The sequence below is a fragment of the Kwoniella shandongensis genome, chromosome 12 (assembly GCF_008629635.2).
Source record: "Kwoniella shandongensis chromosome 12, complete sequence".
Lineage (NCBI taxonomy): Eukaryota > Fungi > Basidiomycota > Tremellomycetes > Tremellales > Cryptococcaceae > Kwoniella > Kwoniella shandongensis.
Window position 1 is genome coordinate 378,281 of NC_089298.1, and position 22,154 is coordinate 400,434.

Sequence of the window (22,154 nt, forward strand, 5' to 3'; positions counted from 1 at the left end):
TCTTGTACACTTCGCATGTCGACGCTATACAAGCTGCTATGGCACGTGTATGCATGTTTACTGGATTGTCCTTTTGCATGGTCTATGACTATAAAATATGTATGTACGTATAAAGATAAAAATGTGAAAGTCCGCGTATATTTTGCCCTACCAACAAACCCTAATATTCTACAAATGTGTGAAAACTTCTTCCCCTTCCGTGCGTACTAGAGCGGCAAAACTACATCTTGAGACAGTCCCCGCCAGACAGGTACCAACCCCGTCGACATGCAAAGGCCTCGCATTGACCTGATGTACAGGTGATTCGTGCTTTTAGAACACCAGGAAGGGCAGTACAGCTGGGTAGGAGGACGGTGTCAATACAAAGGACTTTGTAGGGTTTGGTGATTATGCGACTCACTCGAACCCTGTTGGGATGGCAGTCTCGTTGGCTGAGAAGACGGTCTGGTGGTCATAGTCGCCGTAGGTGCATCCTCCGCACGATTCCAGATCGCTAGCGGGGTCCACGCACTGTTGTGACGAAAAGTTGAACGTCAGTCATAACACCATCATTGCTCGAATCAGTGACTATTTGTACTCACTTCCCAGGCATCTGCCACACCGTGAACATTACAAGCTCTCATACCGCTTGGACAATCCCATTTCCTCGCCACAATCTCATTCCTCTTGATCTGTTCTGCATTCAAAGTGATTTCTCTCTTCTTCCTGACCAAACCACTAGCAAGTGCAGCAGCGCTTCTTGTGAACTTCTGATATGTTCCCAAACCACATTGGACCAAGGCGTTATTATCGAGTGAACCGCCTGGTCCACCGCATACGCATCCATAGGCGGGGGTGAGATTGAGGATCTTGTATGGGACGACATAGACCGATGTGGCGAGTGTACATCGGGAGAAACATGCTCCGGGATTATTGACGGTCACACCGAGTAAACCACCTGTGAGAGTGCCGATGATTCCGCCAACCAATGATCCGGGGGCAAGACATCCGGTAGCCTGGAATGCTGATTTGACGTTGACAACCTGTTTCGAATCAACTTGTTAGCGACGAAAGCGAGGCCAAGGTAAGGTCGCAAGAGCACAGATGGAAAAACACACCAGAGCAAGATTGGCACCGACACATGCACCAGCAGTACTAGCCGAAACGAATGCGTCCGCAGAGACAAAGTTGTTGTCGTTACCGCAATTACAATTATTGCCTGTCGCCAAGCTAAGTTGAAAGTATGCGTAGCTGAAGCCACCTTGTGCGCATGTGTTCTGTGAAGCAATTGTCGTGGAGCATTAGCTCCAGGTTCGATGGATCACAACCCGCATTAGAGGGACTGACTCACCTGACAGGTCAACAGGTCTGTCACTCGCAGGCCGAGGTTTGTATGGCCATTGAGTGTACCACCCGAAGTGGTGATACAACCGACTGTGGAGACAGCTTCTACCGGACGGATGAAGGGCGCCGCAAGTAAAGAGACGACGAGGAGAGACGTCCGTAATATGGAGAACATGGTGAAGGAGGAAGAGACTATAGATAAAGAGTGTGGAGCTAGAGAGGGTGAGGGCGTCTGTGGCACTGTCTACCAAAAGGAAAAGGTGAGAGAGCGATGATGTTCTACAAGTTATAATAAGATGCCACGACCGTGAAGACAAAAAAGGATGGGCTTTACGAAAAGGTGACTGTGGAACGTGCTATAAAGAAACCCCTCTGTTGCCTTCCGAGAGAGAGTGTGAGAGTGAGTTGTTGTTTTCTTTCGACAGAAGAAGAGCGAGAAGGCCGTCACTTACCCAACTCTTTATACACTCCAACTCCTACTCCACAGCACATCTCGAGACATCCGAGGTTGTCACGACGATCACACAGGACGGTACATTTCTACATGGGAATCAACAAGGTCATTCCATCGATCGACCTGTCTTACTCGTAAGAAGGTTCGAATAGAAGCTTACAATGTGTTTCTCAAGAAGACGCCATCTTGTCTTCTAGAACCTCTTTACCCTGATCTACGATGAGAACCACTCCTGGCATGTCTTCCTGTCCAGAGGGGTGGGATCCCTCTGTTGATGCGAGCGAGCGAGCCAACTCAATGAGCCGATCAACGAGTTGATGTAATTATCATTGTCTTCGATTCGAAGCTACCTGTATTGTGACCCTTGAGAGGGTCAACCTGACTTTTGGCAATCTCTGTCTCTTCGTGCCTCCAAAGCCTTACATTGCCAGTCGCCAGATACTTTGCAATCGGTATAATACACTGACGATTGCATTCAATCATAGGGTAAGTATCGAAGCAGCTGCGTGAGAACATCCCATCAGAATGCAGTTCGGAACAGGGTTGTCACCATACGATATAATTCCAGTTTCTGAGAATTGAATACAGTACGAGTACCCAAACTAAGGCACGAACTTCCAAATCTAATCTCTACTCACTGTTCCCTGTTCGCGATGTCTTACTTCTGTCACGTTTCTCACATGTGCTACAGTCGATGTACTGTACATGTACGATACAGTACATGTGGAGTGACGTTATATGAGGATTCCAGGGTAACGGTTACACAGTGTTGCATTGAATGCGCCACCCCATCCGAAACTACAGGAACACTGTCCTGTCTTTGCTTTTGTGCACGGGTACGGGTGGTACAGTGGCGAGAGCGCCAAGCAGACAATAGGTGGCGTCAATCATTCAGCCACCATTACTGTACAGCTGAGATAGACTTAAGAAGGAGTCAGAATAGTTTACAGAAACGTGATGCTTCTTGAGGCATACTATTTACGTTATGATATACTCTAATTCTTCTATTCAATTGTCTCTGCCGCTTTGTTCGGTGGAAACTATTGAATGAATGGGAGCTCATGTCATATAGAAGTAGGCTCTGGTCTTTCTTTACGTATGACAAATTAAAAGGTACTTTTCGGATCCTCTAGAACACCGCTATATCGTAATGACTAGTGTGTATCGACTGGGCGTAATGATAGCGTCTGATGAGCAGAGTGGACCGTTCCTACTGTACCCCAAATAAGCCTCTTACTGTGTACGAATCAGACACTATGAGTAGGTCCGTCAAGCCTTATCAAATACAACATCCAACGTGTACAATACTCGTTCCCGTACGTAATGTGAGCAAAGTGTGGGTGTGGCACGTTTACCAGCCCAAGGAAATCAAAGTTTCATCAGTTTCTTCATTCAGTCACTCGAGTCGCTGAACTGGCACGCCCTTCACCACCTTTCAGTACCAGAATGGGAGGTAATGAACTCCGATCTTGAGTACCTACGATCGGAGCGACGAGTGCCCTCAGTCTTCACGACAGTCTAGATTTTTTGGATTGCTCGATGCCTAACCTCGTTCGTCGTGCAATATGCTCGGCACTGGGTCAATGAGATCGAACAAATCTACTGTACATCAGGAGTGGAATGGCGGGAGGGGCGCGACGCTGGTTCGATCAGCGACAGAGCTTAAGTCGTTCTCGTACTCAGCCACCTTGACCGCTTTCCGAGGCTGGTTGTCTACTCCGTTATGTTGTCTTCTGTATCGATCGACGTTGAGCTGCTTTGTTGTACAGCCACAACCTCAGTCGGTACTATGAGTCGAGCAATAGAGTGATATACACCTTCGATGCCCAGGGTGACTTACAGGACCATGACATATCCCAGAACGTCTATGACTCCTTTTGTATGGATTGGGAAGTACGGATTGCAGATCATGTGCAATCCGTGTGACTCGATGATCAGCAGTTTAGCGACATCAGGTCAGCCGGTCCAGCAAAGTGGGGGCGTATAGCCATGTGCATCATGTTTCTCCTCTCCGCCTACTGTACCAAGGATTATTCGGCTGACTTCCTATAAGAGCCAGTTGGTCACGGTTGATGGTTACAGTATTCCAGTATTGACCAAGCCACAATGCTTTTTACTGCTGCAGTACACGTCGCATGAACAAGGGGGTCAATTTCGCATACAGTGATTGACAAAGTCCAAGTCAACTGTACTCCTCCGAGCGCCCTCTGTCTGCCAAGAATCGGTCACATACGAATCAAGGGGAACCAGTCGTTTTGGAAACGTAGGTGGCCGTTTCAGAGTAAATACTGTACGGAGTCCCACAAACATGGGAGGGCAGATTCATCTGCCTGAATTCGATATCCCACAAGGCGTTTTGACTTGACACCCGATTTGACTCAGTTCCACCAAACACAGTCGGGCTGAGCATTCAATGAGTCTGTATGGTGTACTCCAACAGTATTGGGAACCTCTTCAGATGATATAAGAACATGCAACCATCGTACTGCAGGTCTGATATTTCTCCCTTCTCACCAACAATCACAGTGGTCAGCTCTCCCCTCTGCTTCACACGACTTTTCCCCCAGTCGTTTTTGTCTCCGCCAACTAACCCACGCTCTTTTGCAACCCACATTCTTTACGATCCTAGTTCTGGTAACTCTCTCAATTCGTCCCTCTCCTCAACTTGTCCATCTCCTCAACTTGTCCATCTCGCACTTATACTACACCTAATTGACTGACTCACCACATCACATTCAAGCATACGATCGAGTAAACAATTAAACAAATAAACAGTAAAAACCACTATCACAATGTTTGCCTCCACCATGGTCATCTCCTCCCTCCTCTTGGCTCTTCCCATGGCTGTCCAAGCAGCATCGTTCGCAGGTTGTATGTCTGCCAATATCCCTCATGGCAGCACTCAAGGGCTCAACATCCCCCGTATCGAGGGTAACGATTGTGTGGTGAGTTGTCCTCCTTCTTTCCCTACACTTGAGACACAGCTAACACCAGTGTGGTTTACGATAGGACCAATGTACTTCCCACGGATACGACTACTCCTTCTCATACTATTGGGACGCGGATCAGCTCCACTATTGTCATTGTTCTTCCGACTCGGAGTTGCTTGAAAACAAAGATGCTCTTCTCCCCGCTTACGAGGGTGAGAGATGTTTCGAGGACGACGCAACGGTAAGTGTAACTCCATGGAAACGCACACTTGCACCTCTTACTCACGTGGCGGTGGTCTGCTAGGTCTACCACCTCCCTACCGAACTCACCTTCTCTCACTGTGTCCCCTCTCTCGCAATCACCGAACCCACTTTGTCCCACGCATCATTCGATACCCCCGGTCAATGCTTCCAGCACTGTTCCTCTACCGATAGAGCATACATCCTCCCTCCCCCTGTCGGGCTCAAAGGTGGGAAATACGATTGTCTCTGTCAAGAACCTGGTATTGTCGAGAAGGGCGTCAGTATGTTCTGCGACACTTCAGCTTACAGGCGATTCGACGCCTGGAAAGCTATCAGTCGATTGGTCTTCCAGAATGCCGGCAATGATGGAGGTTTGATCTCATCAGAGACCAAAATCGAGAAGCCGTTGATTGTTAAGTGAGTCAAAAGGCATTTACTCCCCTAGTCAGTTTTGGCACTGACAGCCACTTGCGTTCTCACAGCGGTGTTCGTCTCCTTGAGATGATGTAGGGAGGACATAGCGGTGACAAGCATGAGCATGGGGAATAACATATCTATCTCCTGCGGGCACAGGAGCTTAACCACTACATACTATACCATACATATACACATACACGGACAATGTTTCATTCATCTTGGGTTCTCAATGCACCATATTTTTTATTCGTCCAGAAAAGTGCCACGTTCAGCTGTGCGTGACTACGTCATGCCATCACCCACCGCCCAACGCGCAACAACACCGCACACCGCACACCGCACACAGTAGCTTATCACTCACCTGAGCTTTCGACAACATCTCTGCTCTCATCCGAGGACAACGAGACTCAATTCAATATGTCGATATCGTTCTCAGCACCAGATCTACTACCTACATACCAAGCTATTATAGCTGGTAGCGCGGATTATGATTGGGCAATCTTCAACCAAGTAGGCTCGGAACTCAAGGTCCAAGCGACTGGTAACGGGTTAGAGGACTTCGAAGAGGAGTTTATGGATGGCCGGTGAGCTAAGCAGAAGGTCGAATTAGGAATAGAAGAGGATTGTAAGCTGATGATCGGGATGATGACAGTATTCAATATGGTTTCGCCCGAGTGAAGGACCCCAACGTGAGTAATCTGACATACCAAAGCTCTTTTTCTAGCTGACGAACGTTGTGATGACGATATGGTGATATAGAGCGCACTGGACAAGTTTATCCTGATCAATTGGCTCGGTGATGGTGTCCCAGAATCTAGGAAAGGTCTATACAGTGCGTACACTGGTCTCGTGGGTGGATTGCTCGGCTGATCACAATACATTCCGTGTGCAGACTCCCAAGCACCTCAGGTCCAATCCAAGTTCCTCAAGGGAGCGCACCTTGTTATCCAAGCTCGTTCAGAGGTGAGCTACCAACAGCTTGAGCTTGACGATATGTATGGCATTGTCAGCTGACGCTCCCATCTCCAGCTCGATGTGACCCCAGCCCTTATCCACAAGCGTATCCAAGAGTCGTCAGGATCGAAGTATTCGTCGTCTGCGCCGGCCCCAACTCCTTCTGCTCCTGCTGCTAGAACCGCACCCAGCTTTAGACCTAGTCAAGGTCTCGGCGGATCTCAAGGAAAGGTTCGTCCATGGGCTCTGTCTTTGAGTACTTGTATCCGACCTGGCCCTGACGTGTTCGTTTATAGCCTGCAGCAGTGTCCACCCCTGCATCGACATTCAGCAGGCCCACGCCCGCACCTCCAGCACGAGCTCCTTCACCTCCTCCTCCGCCGCCCAGAGACCCCTCACCCCCTCCAGCTCCAATTGCTAGGCCATCCCCACCTCCGGCTGTGAATACTGCTTCTCGCCCTACCGCCAGCGCTATGATGTCAGCTGCTACACCGGCAATCAGTGAGACACTCAAACCAAAGGACGACGACCGAATCGCACCAGTAGGAACCGCATACGAACCCGTCAAGCTTCATGCTCCGGGCAAGCTCGGCAACCGATGGAACCCAGCTGGAGCTCAGGAGACCCAAGAAGAGACGTCGAGCACCGGTCCGAGTCTCAAAGAGAGGATGGCTGCGTTCTCAGGTGGTGGAGCACCTGCTTCTGCAACAATCCCTCAACCGTCTGGAAAGAAGTTAACCTGGTCGGAGAGACAAGCGGAGGCAAAGAGACAAAGGGAAGAAGAGGATAAGGCTAGTGCCTCGGCCAGTGCATGTGAGTGATAATGACATGTGGCAGTAAGACGAGGCTGACTCTCATCGCAGCTGTTGTCGGAGCCAAGGCTGTGTTCTCTGCGCCAGCTCCTCCCCCAGCTCCTGCTGCACCTCCTCCTCCCCCTCGGGCTGAGCCATCTCCACCTTCCGCACCGGCGGCTGCGCCTCCGCCTCCTCCTGCGCCACCTGTCGCACCAGCGCCTCCGCCAGCAACTCGAGCCGTACCACCTCGCCCCCCTTCGCCTGACTCGGATGAGGAGAAGGAAGATGACGATGATTGGGGGGCGCCCCCTCCCCCACCTCCCGACGTCCCATTCCGACCGGAGCCAGTCGTGGAAGATGGACCCGAGGAGGAAGCTGTTGCACCTCCACCTCCACCACCCCCACCCCCTCCCCCTCCTGCTCAATCTGCCGATCCTGTAAGTCGTCCAATGGTAGCATTAGCATGTTTACGACTAACATGACCTCCCATTGTAGCAAATCGAGGAGCTTGAGCGACTTAAGCAGAACCTTACGCTTGAAGAGGCACCTCGATCCGGACCGCCACCTGTCCCCCTGGACTCGAGGCCACCCGCTGCGCCGCCTGCGACAGCTGGAAAGACCGCCAAGGTGTTGTTTGAGTATGAGGTGAGTCGGTCAACCTAAACGCTCGAGTTCATACTGACTAAATCTTACAGGCCGCCGAGGATGTAAGTTGATCAGAGTTACGTGTTAAGAAACGAAATGCTAACGATCAAGTAGAACGAGATCAGCTTGAGAGAAGACGAAATCATCACTCAGATCGAACAGCTTGATGAAGGTAAGCGGTGACTTGATGGTGTTGTGAGGCGGACTGAGAAGCTGATATAGTGACATTTCAGGATGGTGGTCGGGTGTTAACTCTGCTGGCCAAGCGGGATTGTTCCCTGCGAACTATTGCGAGATGATCGAAGTGGAGGAAGGATCTGCACCTGTTCCAGAGCCTGAGCCTGAACCGGCTGCTGCACCGCCACCCCCGCCTCCTCCTCCTCCTCCTCCTCCACCACCTCCCCCGCCACCTGCTGCTGCTGCTCCGCCCCCAGCAGCTGCGCAGGACGAGGATTATATGATTGCTGCGTACGAGTGAGTGAGCCGACCGTTACGAATACAGCTGCGTGGTGCTGATCCGAATGAGGTTATCAGTTACGAAGCCGCAGAGGACAATGAGCTTTCATTCAATGATGGTGATAGGATCACCGATATCGAAAAGGTCGATCCGGACTGGTGGCAGGGAAAATGCAAGGGCAAAGAAGGGTTATTCCCAGGTAAGTCAAGTTGCGCTAAGTCTGCATATGGTTGCTTGTTCAACTGACTCGCCCTTGGTAGCTGCATATGTCGTATCGCCTGATCAATACCCGCTGCAGGAAGAGTAAAACGGGAGAGGATTGGATAAGTTTGTAGAACAAAATGAACAATGAATGAAATGCAACGAGTTACTGTATTTGTCTTGTTTGCATGGCACAAGAGATGCAATTGCATGTCATATAATGTTGTTGCTATTGCTACTGCTTACTGCTGCTACTGCCACTGCTACTGCTACTGCTAATGTGGCCTATCTGTCACGTTTGCGCTACCTGTGCTCAGGATGAGGATGTTGATGTTGTGATGGTGGTGAGAAGAGATTTTGAGGGAAACCAGTCGAGACACCTCCAATCGTACCTGGACCAAAGGGAGAACCTATCCCACCAAACGAAGGTTGTCTACCCGGTAAAGAAGCGCCGACACCACCGATCGATGAGAGACCTGGTGGAGCTTGTCTCTCGCCTATCGTTGGCATTCCACCACCTGGCGCACCCCATGTTGAGGCAGGTGCAGAATCACCTGTTGACCCCCATATAGAGGGAGAAGATGACCATCGACCTGCCCCAGGAGCAGCTGCAACGGGCACATCTCCCCAACCATTTGATAGTGTTCTGCGTTGTTGAGGTTGGACAATCTCGTCGTCGCCACCAAGGGCAGCTGATCCGAAGACTTGATCAGGAGGTGCGGGAGAAGATGATCGAAGTGCGCTTGATCCAGATGGAACAGGTTGGTCGAGATAGGCTGATGGTCTTCCAATCGGAGCAGGAGGAGCAATGGGCGCAGGGACGGGTGATGACCTGTACTCGTCTTGAGACGACAGCAGATCCGCGCCTGACACACCTCGACTGGATGACGGGGTCGAACCGATCGGTGCGGTCGAGGGCGAAAACGCCTCGTCAACCGATGGAATTCGTGCAGATGGTTTGACTGGGGGGAAACCCATTCCGATTGGTGCCGTACGGAGACCGTGGTCGAAGGGTGGACTAGGCTCCGGGGCGAAGCCTCGAGGAGGTGGGTTGGGGGAGATCGAAGGACCGTTGGTTTGAGGGGGAGAGAATGCGGGAGATTGAGCTGGATAGTTTGGTCGGAAACCGGGCGCAGCGAAAGGTTGAGAGACTGGTAAGCGTTGATAAGCTGAAACGCCGACCGAGGGAATAGGCTGGGGGAAGTAAGGTTGAGGAGTCTTTTGCGATCGAGCTGCTTGAGGTGGTCTCGGTGCTTTGACGGGGGAAGGCTGGGGGATCGGGGGAGTTGTCTGGGGTGTTGGACCACTAGGTATCGCAACACCCGCTCGTAGCTTCTCGGCTGCCAGACGATCCGCTGCTGCTTTGTCCGCAGCCGCTTTCTCCACCTTGACTCGTTCTCGTTGAGCTTGTTGAGCGGCCAAGATCTTGGCTTGCTCTGCAACCTCCTTCTCCTTCTTTTCCAGCTCGTCCCGCTTGATCTTCTCCAGTCTGTCTTCTTCCAACTTGGCCAATCGATCCTTCTCCGCCTTTTCTTTGGCTTCCTTGGCAAGCCGATCCTTTTCAGCCTTGTCTCTGACAGCTCGTTCTTTGTCCGCTTTCTCCTTGGCGAGTCGTTCCTCTCTGTCCCTGCGTTCTTTCTCTTTCGCCTCCTTCTCCCGTGCTTCGCGCTCCTTCTTAGCCTTCTCCTCCCGCTCTCTCTTCTTCCGAGCAGCTTCTTCTTCCCGTTCCTTCTCTTCCTGCTGTCGCTTTCTTCGATCGGCCGCTTGTCTTTGAGCCTCTTCTTGAGCAGCCTTCTTGACAGCTTCGCGTCGAGCGCGCTCTTCCTCTTGTCTTCGCATTCGATCTTTCTCTTGTTCTTCCGCCTTTGCCTTAGCAGCACGTTGTTCCTCAGCGAGAGCAGCCTCCCTAGCAGCTTTCTCTTCATCTGCTTTCTGCTTTTGCATCCTGTAGATCGTCGTTAGGGGCGAGACTTGTCACAACACACAGTCGTACTCACTTCTTCTTGTCCTTCTTCTTCTGCGCCTCCTTGGCCTTTTTCTCTTCCTTGGCTCGCTTTGAGTCCTCTTCCTCCTCAAGCTCTCGAAGCAGTTGCTCTTCCCTTTGCTTTGCAACCTTCTCTCTGTAAGCTTGCAGAACTCGTTGCTCGAACATTCTCGCTGCGAAGATCTGGAACATCCTCTTGCCCTCCTCCATTCGTTCTTGTTCTGTCAAGGGCTCACTACGAGGGTTAGCAGACTACTCTTGATATCTCTGACTCACTCTTTGCTCTCGTCATCTTCGTCGTCCGTCTCCTCTTGCAATTCCCGCAGGTTTTGCTCCTCCCTTGCAGAACGACGAATAGCCAGTTGCTCCATCATCTCCAAAAACTTGGATCCATCATTCTTGAGCATGTCATCGGCAATGGTGAGTATACCTCCTGGGATGAAGCGGTAAAGAAACCAGGCATAGCTCAGCGTAAGCCCCCACGCGAGTGCATTGAAAAGAGCGCAAACTCACCTTTGATGGTAGCCAGATTAGCACCAAAACTCAAGAAATCATCGCCACCTTCGGGTCGCGGTGTAACCGTTTTCGTGGGTGGTGGTCTCGCATGTCGATTGGAAACAGGTGGAGGGGGTTGTGCCGTCTCATCGAGATCATCTCCCACATCAGCTTCGTCGGAGCCAATATCCTCATCATCAAGCTCATCCTCATCTCCATAGTCCTCCTCATCATCGTACTCGTCACTCTCATCACCGTCGAGGTCGTCGTGATCGTGAACGTGAGGATCTGGTGCTCGATGATCGTATCTCGTGACTACACCTGTAGCATCCACCTCGACGCTGCCGGGGAACGGACCAGCACCATTTGGTGGAGGTTTGACACCGTTCGCTGCAGCTCGTTGTTCAGCAGCATATGACCGCAATTCGTCGTAGTATTGCTCGTAGAGTTGATCCAATTCCATCTCGATGTTGACTTTCTTCCTCCCACACACGGCACATCCACAGGAATGGCGATGCTGTTCCTTCATCTTCCGTAAGACAGCATCTTTCTCGATTCGAAGCAGATCCCTACGTTCAGCTTCGCTGAGACCGAGCCAGAACAGTCGTATATTTTCTCGATCTTCCGCCGACGATTGAGTCCATATCTTTGCAGGCGGCGCGGCTGCTGGAGCTTTGCCTTTCGCGACAGGCTTGCTGGAAGCAGGTGGGTGATTATGTGTGTGACCGGCGTGAGCATTGTGCGGAGGCGCAGCACTAGCTGGCGCTTTACCGGCAGCGCGAGCAGATCGAGCAGGTGGGTTGGCGGCAGGAACGGCGGTGTTGCTCATTGGCTGCTTGCCAGCAGCACGAGAGCTAGGAGGTGGGTGGGCAGGGGCGGGAGTCACAGGAGGTGGAGGTGGATTGAGCGCTGGCTGTTGTTGTTGTTGGACTGGGGGTTGCGGAGGTACTGGTTGCCGCGGTGGTTGCTTCGCTGTAGGAGGAGGAAGAGAAGTAGGAGGAGGCTCGACCGCTGCTGCGTGATTCTTCTTCTTCTTCTTTTTGTTCTTCTTCTTCGGCGCATCCCCATTTGGCGCGATGTACTCCTGCTCATCCCCATCATAATCCTCCTCGTCCTCGTACTCTTCCTCCTTGGCATCCGGATGGCGATGGAAACCCAACTCCTCTCCTATGCTAGGTTGAGCGTATTGCCTTCCGTTCATCCCGTTCACTCCAGACATCAAGTTCGCTCCCATGCCCTGTCCTAAGCCCATCCCTTGACTCGCTGCTTGGACGATCTGTTGAGCCATCTGGTACATTGTCCGTTGACTTGACGTATTGCCAGGCGTGTTCTGACTGATGGTACCGGTGAAGGGGACGGCATCACGGATAAACTGTCTGATATGCGGTGGTAAAGATGACCAATACGCATCGTCTGCTCCGAACTCCGGGTCGGCCATTCTCTTGTACAGCTCGTTTGCCGCTGATATGAGATCGTCGTGGGTGATGTTGAAAGGGGCAGAGAGTCCAGCGAGCGCACCACCGTTCTGAAGAGACAGATTGTAATCAATCGAATAAGAACCTGCGAAAGCGTTCTGATGATTGATGGGGACGTCCACCTCGTCGTAATAAGCGTTATTGTCGTATTGCACGTCGACGGGATATGACCCAGGAGCTGAAAAGTTGAACAGTGATGGATCCAGCGGGTCGGGAGCCGAGGACGGTGGTAAGGGAGGTGCGACTGATGGGGGTTGATTGCCCGTCGTCTCCACCTCACCCGAGATGTCGATGGATGATGGATTCGCCGCTTGTGCTTTGGCCGCTTTCTTTGCCCGTTTCTTCGCTGCGGACTTGGATAGGCCGGTAGGAGGGAGCGTAGAAGGGTTGGAGGACATAAGAGAGAGGAGGTAGGGAGACTAAAGTGACGAGGGAGGAACCGTCAGCACAGGTGTTCGTTGTGGCTAAGGGTGAGTGTGTGTGTCTGAGCGTGGTGACAAAGGCAGGCCATAATGAATATTTCTAAATGGAACGAGAAGGAGGTGATCGGTATGATCGGTCCATAGCCTTTCCTTGCTTCAATACTCTCCTTGACATTCCTTTCTTCCTGGTCCACCAAACCTTGAAGGGTCATGCGACCTTTGACTTACCTCGGCAATGAACCAGAGTCTTCCGAATTCTACCTCGGAGGGTTATCGAGGTGTCTCTTGCAGTAAAAGGAGGGAGGGGTGGAGTCGTTGACTGGTCGTGCTTGGTCGGTGAAGCGATGTGGTAAGACCAAGACTTGTGTTGAGTGTAGGACGGATACAAGTATAGTAGGATCGAAGGTGATTGAGAGCGAGGTATGTTAATGGCAGGTGGACAGTGATGGAAGGGTGTGTAGTGTATAGTGTATAGTGAGTGACTGTATGGTGAGATGAGTCTGTATACAGTAAAGGGAGGTGGTATTAAAGCAGTGAGAAGCGAAAACGCCGCGTATTACCGCTCTATAAACGCATGTGGCACCCTTCACCCGTTTCAACCTCCACCAGTCTCGTTCACTCGAAAACAATCAATCACTCGCATACATCAATCTCATCACCGTAAAGACACTCAACCCATGGAAGAAGATGAGGGTGAGCGTACCAAGAGCAGCGTCCACCCTCGCAAAGGTCAAGCCGAGGACATCGAGCACGCATCCAACGCCGTACTCATGGATCAATCCTGCTACTCCCGGCCCTTCCACATCAGGTAAGCTCGCATTTCATCCTTGATCCGCTCACTAACAGTCGTTGCAGGTGTGCTTGCTGGTAAATCAATCGCTATCAAGGATAACATCTCCTACGATGCAGCGCCTACATCATGCTCGTCCTCCATACTTCGAGGTGAATAGCAAGCCATCGAAAATTGCAATACTTCAGCTGATGCTCCTTGGAACAGATTATGACCCACCTTACACAGCCACTTGCGTCACATCCCTTCTCTCAGCTGGCGCACAAATAGCCGGCCAAACAAAGATGGACGAGTTTGGAATGGGGTGAGCTAGTCTGTTCCTTCCCAAGAATGATCGAAGCTGACTTTCCCAAATTACAGGTCTCTGACCACGCATCTCCCCCCTTTCTATACACCTGTGCATAACCCTGCTTCACCGACACCTGACGAACCGCCAAGGTCAGCAGGTGGAAGCTCGGGTGGATCAGCTGCTGCGGTGGCAGAAGGAAGCTGTTGGGCGTGAGTGATGTGTCGCACTGCTTTTCCCGCATCACGCTGATGAGGGTACGTCACGCATGCAGGGCACTCGGCACAGATACTGGCGGATCAGTGAGATTACCAGCGAGTTATTGCGGTGTAGTGGGCCTCAAACCTTCCTACGGACTAGTTAGTCGGTGAGTCATGGCCCTCTATCTCCAAAGATAGGCGAAATAACTTAAACTGAGGCTCGTACAGACGAGGTGTCATTGCATATGCAGATTCGTTGGATTGTGTTGGTGTGCTCGCTCGAGATGTCAATACTGCTGAGGAGGTCTTCGGTGGGCGCACATCTCTTTTCGGGCCAGAAGCACGTAAACTGATAAGACTTTGGCAGGTGTCATCTCCCATCCTGATGAAGGTGATATGACCTGTGCGCTTCCTTCTTCTCGACAAGCTGCGAAGGAGACACTCGATTCCCATCTTGCCAAACTCGCCTCTCTTCCCTCCACTTCTGCACCATCCCCATTGTCAGGACTACGAATAGGTTTGCCCGCCGAATCTCCGCTCACTCCAGCGAAATCTTTGATATCCCATCTCACATCCCTCGGAGCATCCATACAAACTGTTTCTTTACCGAATATAGATTTGGCCTTGCCTGCATATTACGTTTTGGCGAGCGCCGAAGCGTCTAGTAATCTGGGAAGATATGGCGGAGGGTGGTTTGGAAGTGTACAAGAGAGAGAAAAGAGAGAAGGAGAGAGTGGGGCGGAGAGGAGAATACGAGTCAGGACGGAAGGGTTTGGGAAGGAAGTGAAGAAGAGAATTCTGGCTGGGACGTATGCCCTGAGTGCAGAGTGAGTGTAGCACCGCGTCGGCTTTGGGATAGGTGTCTTAAGACGTGGAAGTTGACCTGATCGTGGTAAATCCAGCGAGTTCGATAATACCTATCTCAAAGCGTTGTATCTCCGTCAACTGCTTCGACAAGATTACCAAAACATATTCCGCATCCCTCATCCCTTGCACGCTGCATCAGGACCTCGGCCAAACGCAGATGGTGTCGATCTCCTAATACACCCCACAGCTATCAGGACAGCTCCCGTATTGGGCTCGAAGCCCGCAAAAGGCGAGACGGAATACCAACAAGATCGATTGACGGTGCCCGCTTCGTTGGCAGGATTACCGGCCATGTCCGTACCAGCTGGTAAAGGGGATGACGGCTGGCCTGTCGGAGTCAGTGTGACGGGTCAGTGGGGGATGGAAGGGTTAGTTTTTAGACTAGGCAGAGCCATCGAGGAGTGGACAGCGGGACAGTGACACGAACGATCAGGCAGGGCTACATGGTACTATTTTGTATGCATTACATCGTGAAGCCAAATCTATGCCGGTCAATTTTGCAGCCGTTGTACTGCCTATGCCAGTTGTCTGTTCTCGATATGTTCGCCAAGCTTGGTCCGGATCTGTTCGAGTATTTGTCTCGCTGCTCCTTTCGAGATATGCGAAGCTTCGACCCACTTCAATGACTGTCAGCTGTACGTTGCAACAGTGCGAAAGGCTGGGTAGCTCACCTCTTTTCTCGTGAAATCACCTTCACTTTCCACCCAAACCAATTCCATATCCTTTTCCTCTTCTTGACCTTCCACTTCCATACCCCTTTGTTCCTTCTTCTTCAAGCTCAATCCCTGACCGAAAGCCCAACCGAACCCGAATCTACTTTTCGCTCTCGACTCTTCCTCTGCACTTGGGTCCAGGACCAATCCTCCTCTTTTCTCCCCCAGATCTGCCACAGAAACAGCGATTGCTAGACCTTTCATCGGTATAGATCCCGTCGACAAGAATGCTAACGTCGAAGCATTTATAGATGCAGCTCTTGAAGAGAAAGTATAGGATGTAGGAGGACTATAGTCATTGGACGTCAGAGTTGACGAAGGCTGATAATCATCTTCTTCGGCAGATTTCGAGGGTGGAGGTGCAGGCCATGTGTTTTGAGCGGAAGAGGAGGACGAATCGACGATGTTAGTTGATGATGAAGAAAAGGCGGAAGATGAGGAAGATGCGGAGAGCGATTGGACAACAAGTTGAAAAAGGGATCGAGGGTGTTGTGAGAGGGAGAGAAGAGGTAGGAAGATCGTTTCGAGAGTCGTGACAAGAGCTCGAGATGGGGTAGCTATAACACAAGCGCGCAGATCAGCATTCACCCTCATCTCGTATCGTAGTCTCGACCAGGACAAGGTGGTTGTGTCTTCAAACCTTCACTCACCTCCTATACCTTCCAATGGTCGATGAGAAACCTCCAAAGTCGCTCTATCAGGCAACTCCTCCCTCAATCGAACCTCAATAGGACCCGAACAGCTCGCCAAAACAGCAGTCGAGCCTAATCCGTGCGAAAAAGAAAGATCAGCTCTTTGCGTCTTCAAGCAATCGTGTACTAAAGAGGGCACACATACCGAATGCGAATCGACCTGACCCATCAGCTCGATCTAGCTCTCCTATTGAGATATGCACAGGTCGAAGATCGAGTGCCTTTCTTCCATCTGGACGACGACTTGGACCAGGGCGGGACATAGCGCTAATGCGTGTAGGGTAGTGTTAGAGTGGAAACCGTCAAGCAAGTTGGACAATCGATATGATATGCTTTGCTAGCTATCTTGTTAACTGCTTCTGTTCATCGAATCCAGAAATCTATCTCTCAGGCAGACGAACTAATCATTCCCTCCATTTACCAACACCTCCACGTGACTGTCTGAAGTGGAGACCCCGGCTTTTGCTATTTCTGAACTTTTGTACGTCATCCCCTCGAAGTAGTCCACTGCCGCACTCGGGTGGGTTATTGACACTTTCCATCTTTATATAGCAATCAAGCGAGAAGACAAAGCCCCACCCCCCCACCTCACTTCAACGCCTCAATTGTAGCTCTCTAGTTCACTCGAAATCATCTCAGGTATAACGTTGATCACACCATGGCATCAAGCTCAGTAGCGACCGCACCTATCCCCGAAGAGTTGGGTAAACCCCTCGAAGATTCTTTGGATCATATCATCTCCAATTCGCAAGCTGTGAAAGGAGAATCGAAAGACCAGTTGGCTCGTGAGTATCACTCGCCGTAATTTGGAGACGTTGAGATGTTGCTAAGTCTCATTTCGGATTCACAACGCAGCGAGCGAAACGAGGGCAGATGCCGTGCATAGTCATGGTTCCCACGGGAAAAAGTGGATATCAAAATTCTTTCCTTCGGAAGAGACTCTGGATCATGTACGTGTGTCATTGTCACTATTCCCGTTTTGGTGGAAGTAATGCAGGACGATGGAGCTGATTGGGTATATCTGTTACAGCTGTTCGCGATGGAACATATGGGTGAATAACATTATAGTGTGTTCAAACCAACGCTAATCGGCCATCCGATTCACAGGAAACTACGTTATCGATCGACAAACCGGCCGAAAGATCTTCGAGACCATGCCAATCTGTTCGTCCGCAGTTCATGAAGGATCGTGGATTTGTGAACTGACATGAGGTAAACAGACGTACGAGTCGGGATGCATCTCCTTTTCGTCAAAGGGGTATGTGCCTCCACACAACACTTCATATATGACGAAGGTATGCTAACGTCTACTCAGTGCACCTACATGTCGTACTCATCTGTCGAGAAGCTGCTTGAGACTAAATCCATCCAGCGTGAGTCCTAACTTACTTCGACTCAGCTATTTCCCATAATGTGTGCGAAGCGCATATGTGGGATGACCTATCGTAACAATGCCTAACCAACACAAATGTTCTTCGCTGTAGAGGGAAAGATATACGATGCAACAGGAGAAGGAGTCAAGGAGCACATCCAAGCATTCATCGATACCTATGAACTACCGATGGACGAGCTATTAGTCAAAGACATCAATCAATATCCAGTTCGTATCCGCTTCCATGGGACCGAAACAGACAGCTCATATATTCCCTTTGCAGACCTTCAACTCTTTCTTCTCGCGAAGATTAGTCCCTACTGCTCGACCAATCGCGGCTCCAAATGACCCCTCCATCGTCATCTCCCCAGCGGATTGTCGGCTAACCGTATTCCCCACTGTCGACAAAGCCAAAAAGATATGGTAGGTTACGATTTCTGATATCCCTTGACATTCAAGCAGTGCCTATAGCCAGCATCTCCTCGCTGACCTAACACAGGATCAAAGGAAAGCAGTTCACGCTCCCGAACCTGCTCACTGGTAACGACGCCACCGATACCCGTTTCAAGGAGATACAGGACGATGGAGCGGCCGCCTTGGCAATCGCTCGACTAGCGCCGCAAGATTACCACAGGTTCCACTCGCCAGTCGACGGTGTGGTTGGAGATATTAAGGATATTGCTGGTGAGTCTTCGTAGTGCGAGAGATAAAGCAGACAGCTGATTGGTAGTCCATATAGGCGAGTTGTACAGTGAGTTAGAATTCAGCAGATCGGTATTGAGACTGAGCAAGCGCTAATATGTCTCGTAGCTGTCAATCCCCAAGCAATCAACGAGGGTGGGTGGATGTGTGCAACTCATTGTGGCAGCGCTTACTCATCAAAAACTTTGACAGATCTCAACGTGTTCACACTGAACAAGCGGTCCGTCATGCTTATCCACGCTGACTTTGGACCCGGACGAGAATCCGTCCCAACAGCCTTTGTCGCCATCGGCGGTAAGTCGACCTCCTTGGTTGATGGTCATCCCAGCTGACCGAAGTTCCACTCGTACAGCGATGTTGGTCGGTTCCATTGGCTGGTCCAAGAAACCAGGTGACAAGATTGCAAAGGGTGAAGAACTTGGTTGGTTCCAGTACGGCGGCTCAACGACCATCTGCGTCTTCCCGAGCAGGAGCGGAGTGAAATTCGACGAAGACTTGGTGGCGACGTCAGAGCATCAGATGGAGACTTTAGTACGGGTAGGAATGGAAATCGGCAAAGTGGCTGCGTAAGAGAAGTAAATGGACATTGCGGTGGTATAGCGAGAGATACAACACTGGTATACATAATAGAAATGTGGAGGGAATCTGCCTTTACTCATCAGTTTTGTCCTGCTCAGTCCGATCAACATTCTATAGCAAATTCACCTAAGAGTCGATCATCCAAGTCATTCCAGTCAGACTATGCCTTGCCCTTGCCCTTGCCTTTGCCCTTGGCAGCGTCCTTTCCAGCTCCACTACAAATACCTCACGATCAGTCATCGCTTTACAGGGTGATCGAATCATTCCCACTCACGCGGCAACGTCGCCCACACTTCTCATGATGCTGAGTTTGCCAGCAGAAGCAGCCGCCACCATCTGTTTCTCGATGGAGTTGTTGATCTTGCTCGAGAGGTGCTGTGGAGAATAGTTGCGATGTGATCAATATACGTTCTTGACATAATATAGCCATTGCTCCACAAAGCTCAGTTGGACTGCGCGAGACAGGATGACCGCAGTCCCATCCGTGTATATCATCCTCTTCACACTCGCAGACGCCCAAAACACCTTATCCTATTCCTCTCATTCGCTTTCCATCTGTGAAGACAATCGCCCCCACTCACCTTCTTCTGAGACCTTTCAATCACCCTCTGTCTCTCCTTTGGCGCAATATCTCTTCGTCCAGGTCTTGTCTTGCCGTTGTTCTTCCTCGTCGCTCCGGCAGATTGTGATTTCCCCTTGAGGGATTTAGCAGCGCCTTGAGCCATGTTGTATGGTGTCTATCTTGTAGTGGATAATTGATGCTGTGTGTGGAGTACAAAGATAGATGTTGAATATTTTGAAGAACCGAGAGTGGAGAGTGGAGATCATTTAGCAAAAGCAAATCATTTGATTCCGTCTGAACCTGATCTCGAACGGCGATCGCCGCTTCATACTTGTACTTTCGCGTAGGGTCCATGCCACGTAAGTCCACCAGAAGCTAAGAACAAAGACAAAGACACTTCAACTTTGATCTCACCCTTCTCCTTTCGCAAAAAGCTCAACACAAGAGCAAGGACGAGCGAGATGACCAACCCTATCGTGTCGGCTCTGACAGGTGTCATCGCCAGATTGACGGATTTGGCGGATAACCCATCGATCAATTATCAGACTTTGGTGATATTCTTCACTTGGGGTCAAACGGCTTTCGAAGCGTACATCCTGTGAGTGTGACGATCTACACTATGCGGGCTGTGAGATCCGTCCCGCTTGCTCGATTCACATGCTGACGTTCGTACTCGTCCGCTTGTCCCGCTCAGCCGTCGTCAACTCCCATGCTATGATCGACCTGCTCCCCCTCCAGCATTAAAAGCCCACTTGCCCAAAGAAACATTCACCAAAGCTCAATCATACAGTCGTGACAAGACGAGATACTCACTTGCGAAACTTGTCTTTGATCAAGCTCTCGGATGGGGTTTAATAAAAGTTGGTGCTTATGCGGGTTTGTGGGATTTTGCAGGGAGGTTGTTGAGTGGACTTGGGTTGGGTAACAATTGGGTCGTGAGTGTTTCTCTCCTCTCTCTTCGAGACCGTGCACACGATGCGTCAACTTCACGCTTTGCTTGCCCACTCCTGCCCAGTGTCTTCTTCGTCGGGTGGTTCTGTGATTGACACCAATACAATCTCTCCTTTCGCAGATCACACGATCCCTACTATGGATGACAGTCCTCACCTTGACCACCGGTATCCCCGGTCTCCCTTGGTCATACTACCACACATTCATCCTCGAGCAGAAACACGGCTTCAACAAATCGACATTCGGATTATGGATCGCAGACACAATCAAGACTTATGCTCTCTTTGCGGTCATTGGTCTACCGGTGTTGGCGGGTTTCTTGAAGGTTATTGAATGGGCAGGGAAGAGTTTCGTCCCTTGGTTGATGTTGTTCTTGTAAGTTCGCGGAGTGTAACCAACTTCACCAATTACCTAAGTTGAGGACGATGGTGAAGAACTGGGTAGTGGTTCACGTCACGCCTGTAGAGGAGGCCAGTGTGAACCAAGTAATAGAAAAGCTAACGATGTATCTACTCTCTCCAGACTCGGTATCCAGCTTTCGCTCCAGATTGTATACCCCACTTTCAGTAAGTATTATCAATACATTTGCACGGACTGTGTTATTGACAAATCTCTGCCCTCCAGTCCAACCCTTATTTAACAAGCTCGAGCCCCTTCCCGAGGGCGAACTCCGAACTAAAGTGGAAGAGCTTGCCAATCAGCTTGGTTTCCCGCTCAAGCATCTTTATGTGATTGATGGGAGTAAGAGGAGTTCCCACTCAAATGCGTGAGTATACTTCTATGCACCGGCATGACATAGCTAATACTGCGGACGCTATTAAGCTACTTCTACGGTCTGCCTTGGTCAAAACATATCGTTATTTACGATACTCTGATCAAGGATAGCACGGTTGACGAGGTTGTCGCTGTACTCGGTAAGTGGACGCCAGCTATCATCGTTATACTTAAGCTGATAACAGAGTTCAGGTCACGAACTCGGTCACTGGTACTTCGGTAAGTCCGCACACAAGGTGTCGCGTTTATCTGCTGACTCGATGCGCTCGCTCTAGCCCACCCGACCAAGCTCCTGCTCGTCACTCAGCTCCATCTCCTTCTGACTCTCACCATCTTCTCCATCTTTATCAACAACAAAGCTCTCTACTCTTCATTCGGCTTCGATCCTAGTCTCGCTGTCACTTCCCCTCAACCCATCTGTATCGGCTTTGTCCTTTTCCAGCTTGTGTTGGAGCCTACTGATGCGTTGGTCAAGTTCTTGTTGCACGCCGAGACCAGGCGAATGGAGTACCAAGCGGGTGAGTATATCACCATCACTGCTTCCGCGTATTGCGGATAACATGACAGTTTTGCTAACGACTTATGGTTGTGCAGACGAATTCGCCGTCCAGCTTGGCAAGAAGAAGGATCTCGCTTCCGCGCTTATCAAGCTGCACGTCACCAACCTCTCGTCTCCACACAGCGATTGGCTCTACTCAATGTACCATCACTCACATCCTATTTTGCCCGAGAGGCTGAACGCGATGGAGGCGTACAAGGGTGGTAAGCCCTTAGCGCTGAAGGGCGTCAATGCGAGTGCGAGCGAGAGTGAGATGAAGAAGGATTTGTGAAGAGTGGAAGTGAAGCAGTAGTAAAATGATATGCATAATCTG

At 50.6% G+C, this 22,154-nt stretch overlaps 10 protein-coding genes across 10 annotated transcripts; 5 read left to right on the forward strand and 5 right to left on the reverse strand.

The window, feature by feature from the left end:
- Positions 1 to 220: 220 nt before the first annotated feature.
- Positions 221 to 1,815, reverse strand: CI109_106430 (uncharacterized protein; the record flags this gene model as incomplete). Its single annotated transcript, XM_032003786.2, has 6 exons — positions 221 to 338; positions 401 to 510; positions 582 to 1,022; positions 1,098 to 1,256; positions 1,331 to 1,536; positions 1,776 to 1,815. The coding sequence occupies 6 exons, from the start codon at positions 1,813 to 1,815 to the stop codon at positions 221 to 223; spliced, it is 1,074 nt and encodes a 357-aa protein (XP_031861784.2).
- A 2,769-nt stretch (positions 1,816 to 4,584) lies between these two features.
- On the forward strand, positions 4,585 to 5,460 carry CI109_106431 (uncharacterized protein; the record flags this gene model as incomplete). Its single annotated transcript, XM_032003787.1, has 4 exons — positions 4,585 to 4,722; positions 4,787 to 4,948; positions 5,012 to 5,367; positions 5,433 to 5,460. 4 exons carry the CDS (start codon positions 4,585 to 4,587, stop codon positions 5,458 to 5,460), a joined length of 684 nt encoding a protein of 227 aa, XP_031861785.1.
- A 324-nt stretch (positions 5,461 to 5,784) lies between these two features.
- On the forward strand, positions 5,785 to 8,524 carry CI109_106432 (uncharacterized protein; the record flags this gene model as incomplete). Its single annotated transcript, XM_032003788.1, has 13 exons — positions 5,785 to 5,951; positions 6,020 to 6,056; positions 6,127 to 6,199; positions 6,260 to 6,330; positions 6,397 to 6,552; positions 6,618 to 7,134; positions 7,185 to 7,552; positions 7,611 to 7,760; positions 7,811 to 7,822; positions 7,875 to 7,932; positions 7,994 to 8,234; positions 8,295 to 8,416; positions 8,478 to 8,524. The coding sequence occupies 13 exons, from the start codon at positions 5,785 to 5,787 to the stop codon at positions 8,522 to 8,524; spliced, it is 2,019 nt and encodes a 672-aa protein (XP_031861786.1).
- Positions 8,525 to 8,721: 197 nt separating this feature from the next.
- CI109_106433 (uncharacterized protein) lies at positions 8,722 to 10,612 on the reverse strand (the record flags this gene model as incomplete). The annotated part of the gene is made up of 2 exons (XM_032003789.2): positions 8,722 to 10,363; positions 10,416 to 10,612. The coding sequence occupies 2 exons, from the start codon at positions 10,610 to 10,612 to the stop codon at positions 8,722 to 8,724; spliced, it is 1,839 nt and encodes a 612-aa protein (XP_031861787.2).
- Positions 10,613 to 10,674: 62 nt separating this feature from the next.
- CI109_106434 (stress response protein NST1) lies at positions 10,675 to 12,770 on the reverse strand (the record flags this gene model as incomplete). The annotated part of the gene is made up of 2 exons (XM_065967836.1): positions 10,675 to 10,835; positions 10,916 to 12,770. 2 exons carry the CDS (start codon positions 12,768 to 12,770, stop codon positions 10,675 to 10,677), a joined length of 2,016 nt encoding a protein of 671 aa, XP_065823908.1.
- Positions 12,771 to 13,481: 711 nt separating this feature from the next.
- Positions 13,482 to 15,357, forward strand: CI109_106435 (uncharacterized protein; the record flags this gene model as incomplete). The annotated part of the gene is made up of 8 exons (XM_032003790.1): positions 13,482 to 13,602; positions 13,650 to 13,736; positions 13,792 to 13,888; positions 13,945 to 14,082; positions 14,145 to 14,237; positions 14,299 to 14,381; positions 14,438 to 14,897; positions 14,973 to 15,357. 8 exons carry the CDS (start codon positions 13,482 to 13,484, stop codon positions 15,355 to 15,357), a joined length of 1,464 nt encoding a protein of 487 aa, XP_031861788.1.
- A 95-nt stretch (positions 15,358 to 15,452) lies between these two features.
- CI109_106436 (uncharacterized protein) lies at positions 15,453 to 16,605 on the reverse strand (the record flags this gene model as incomplete). The annotated part of the gene is made up of 4 exons (XM_032003791.1): positions 15,453 to 15,554; positions 15,609 to 16,207; positions 16,301 to 16,414; positions 16,488 to 16,605. 4 exons carry the CDS (start codon positions 16,603 to 16,605, stop codon positions 15,453 to 15,455), a joined length of 933 nt encoding a protein of 310 aa, XP_031861789.1.
- A 395-nt stretch (positions 16,606 to 17,000) lies between these two features.
- Positions 17,001 to 18,986, forward strand: CI109_106437 (phosphatidylserine decarboxylase; the record flags this gene model as incomplete). Its single annotated transcript, XM_065967837.1, has 12 exons — positions 17,001 to 17,127; positions 17,198 to 17,292; positions 17,373 to 17,394; positions 17,450 to 17,506; positions 17,563 to 17,600; positions 17,658 to 17,715; positions 17,827 to 17,942; positions 17,998 to 18,137; positions 18,214 to 18,398; positions 18,525 to 18,551; positions 18,609 to 18,710; positions 18,769 to 18,986. 12 exons carry the CDS (start codon positions 17,001 to 17,003, stop codon positions 18,984 to 18,986), a joined length of 1,185 nt encoding a protein of 394 aa, XP_065823909.1.
- Positions 18,987 to 19,155: 169 nt separating this feature from the next.
- CI109_106438 (UPF0390 protein) lies at positions 19,156 to 19,720 on the reverse strand (the record flags this gene model as incomplete). The annotated part of the gene is made up of 3 exons (XM_032003793.1): positions 19,156 to 19,210; positions 19,270 to 19,370; positions 19,577 to 19,720. 3 exons carry the CDS (start codon positions 19,718 to 19,720, stop codon positions 19,156 to 19,158), a joined length of 300 nt encoding a protein of 99 aa, XP_031861791.1.
- A 298-nt stretch (positions 19,721 to 20,018) lies between these two features.
- On the forward strand, positions 20,019 to 22,112 carry CI109_106439 (uncharacterized protein; the record flags this gene model as incomplete). The annotated part of the gene is made up of 9 exons (XM_032003794.1): positions 20,019 to 20,155; positions 20,252 to 20,492; positions 20,630 to 20,883; positions 21,031 to 21,074; positions 21,133 to 21,274; positions 21,331 to 21,422; positions 21,475 to 21,501; positions 21,558 to 21,800; positions 21,877 to 22,112. The coding sequence occupies 9 exons, from the start codon at positions 20,019 to 20,021 to the stop codon at positions 22,110 to 22,112; spliced, it is 1,416 nt and encodes a 471-aa protein (XP_031861792.1).
- Between the last annotated feature and the right edge of the window lie 42 nt (positions 22,113 to 22,154).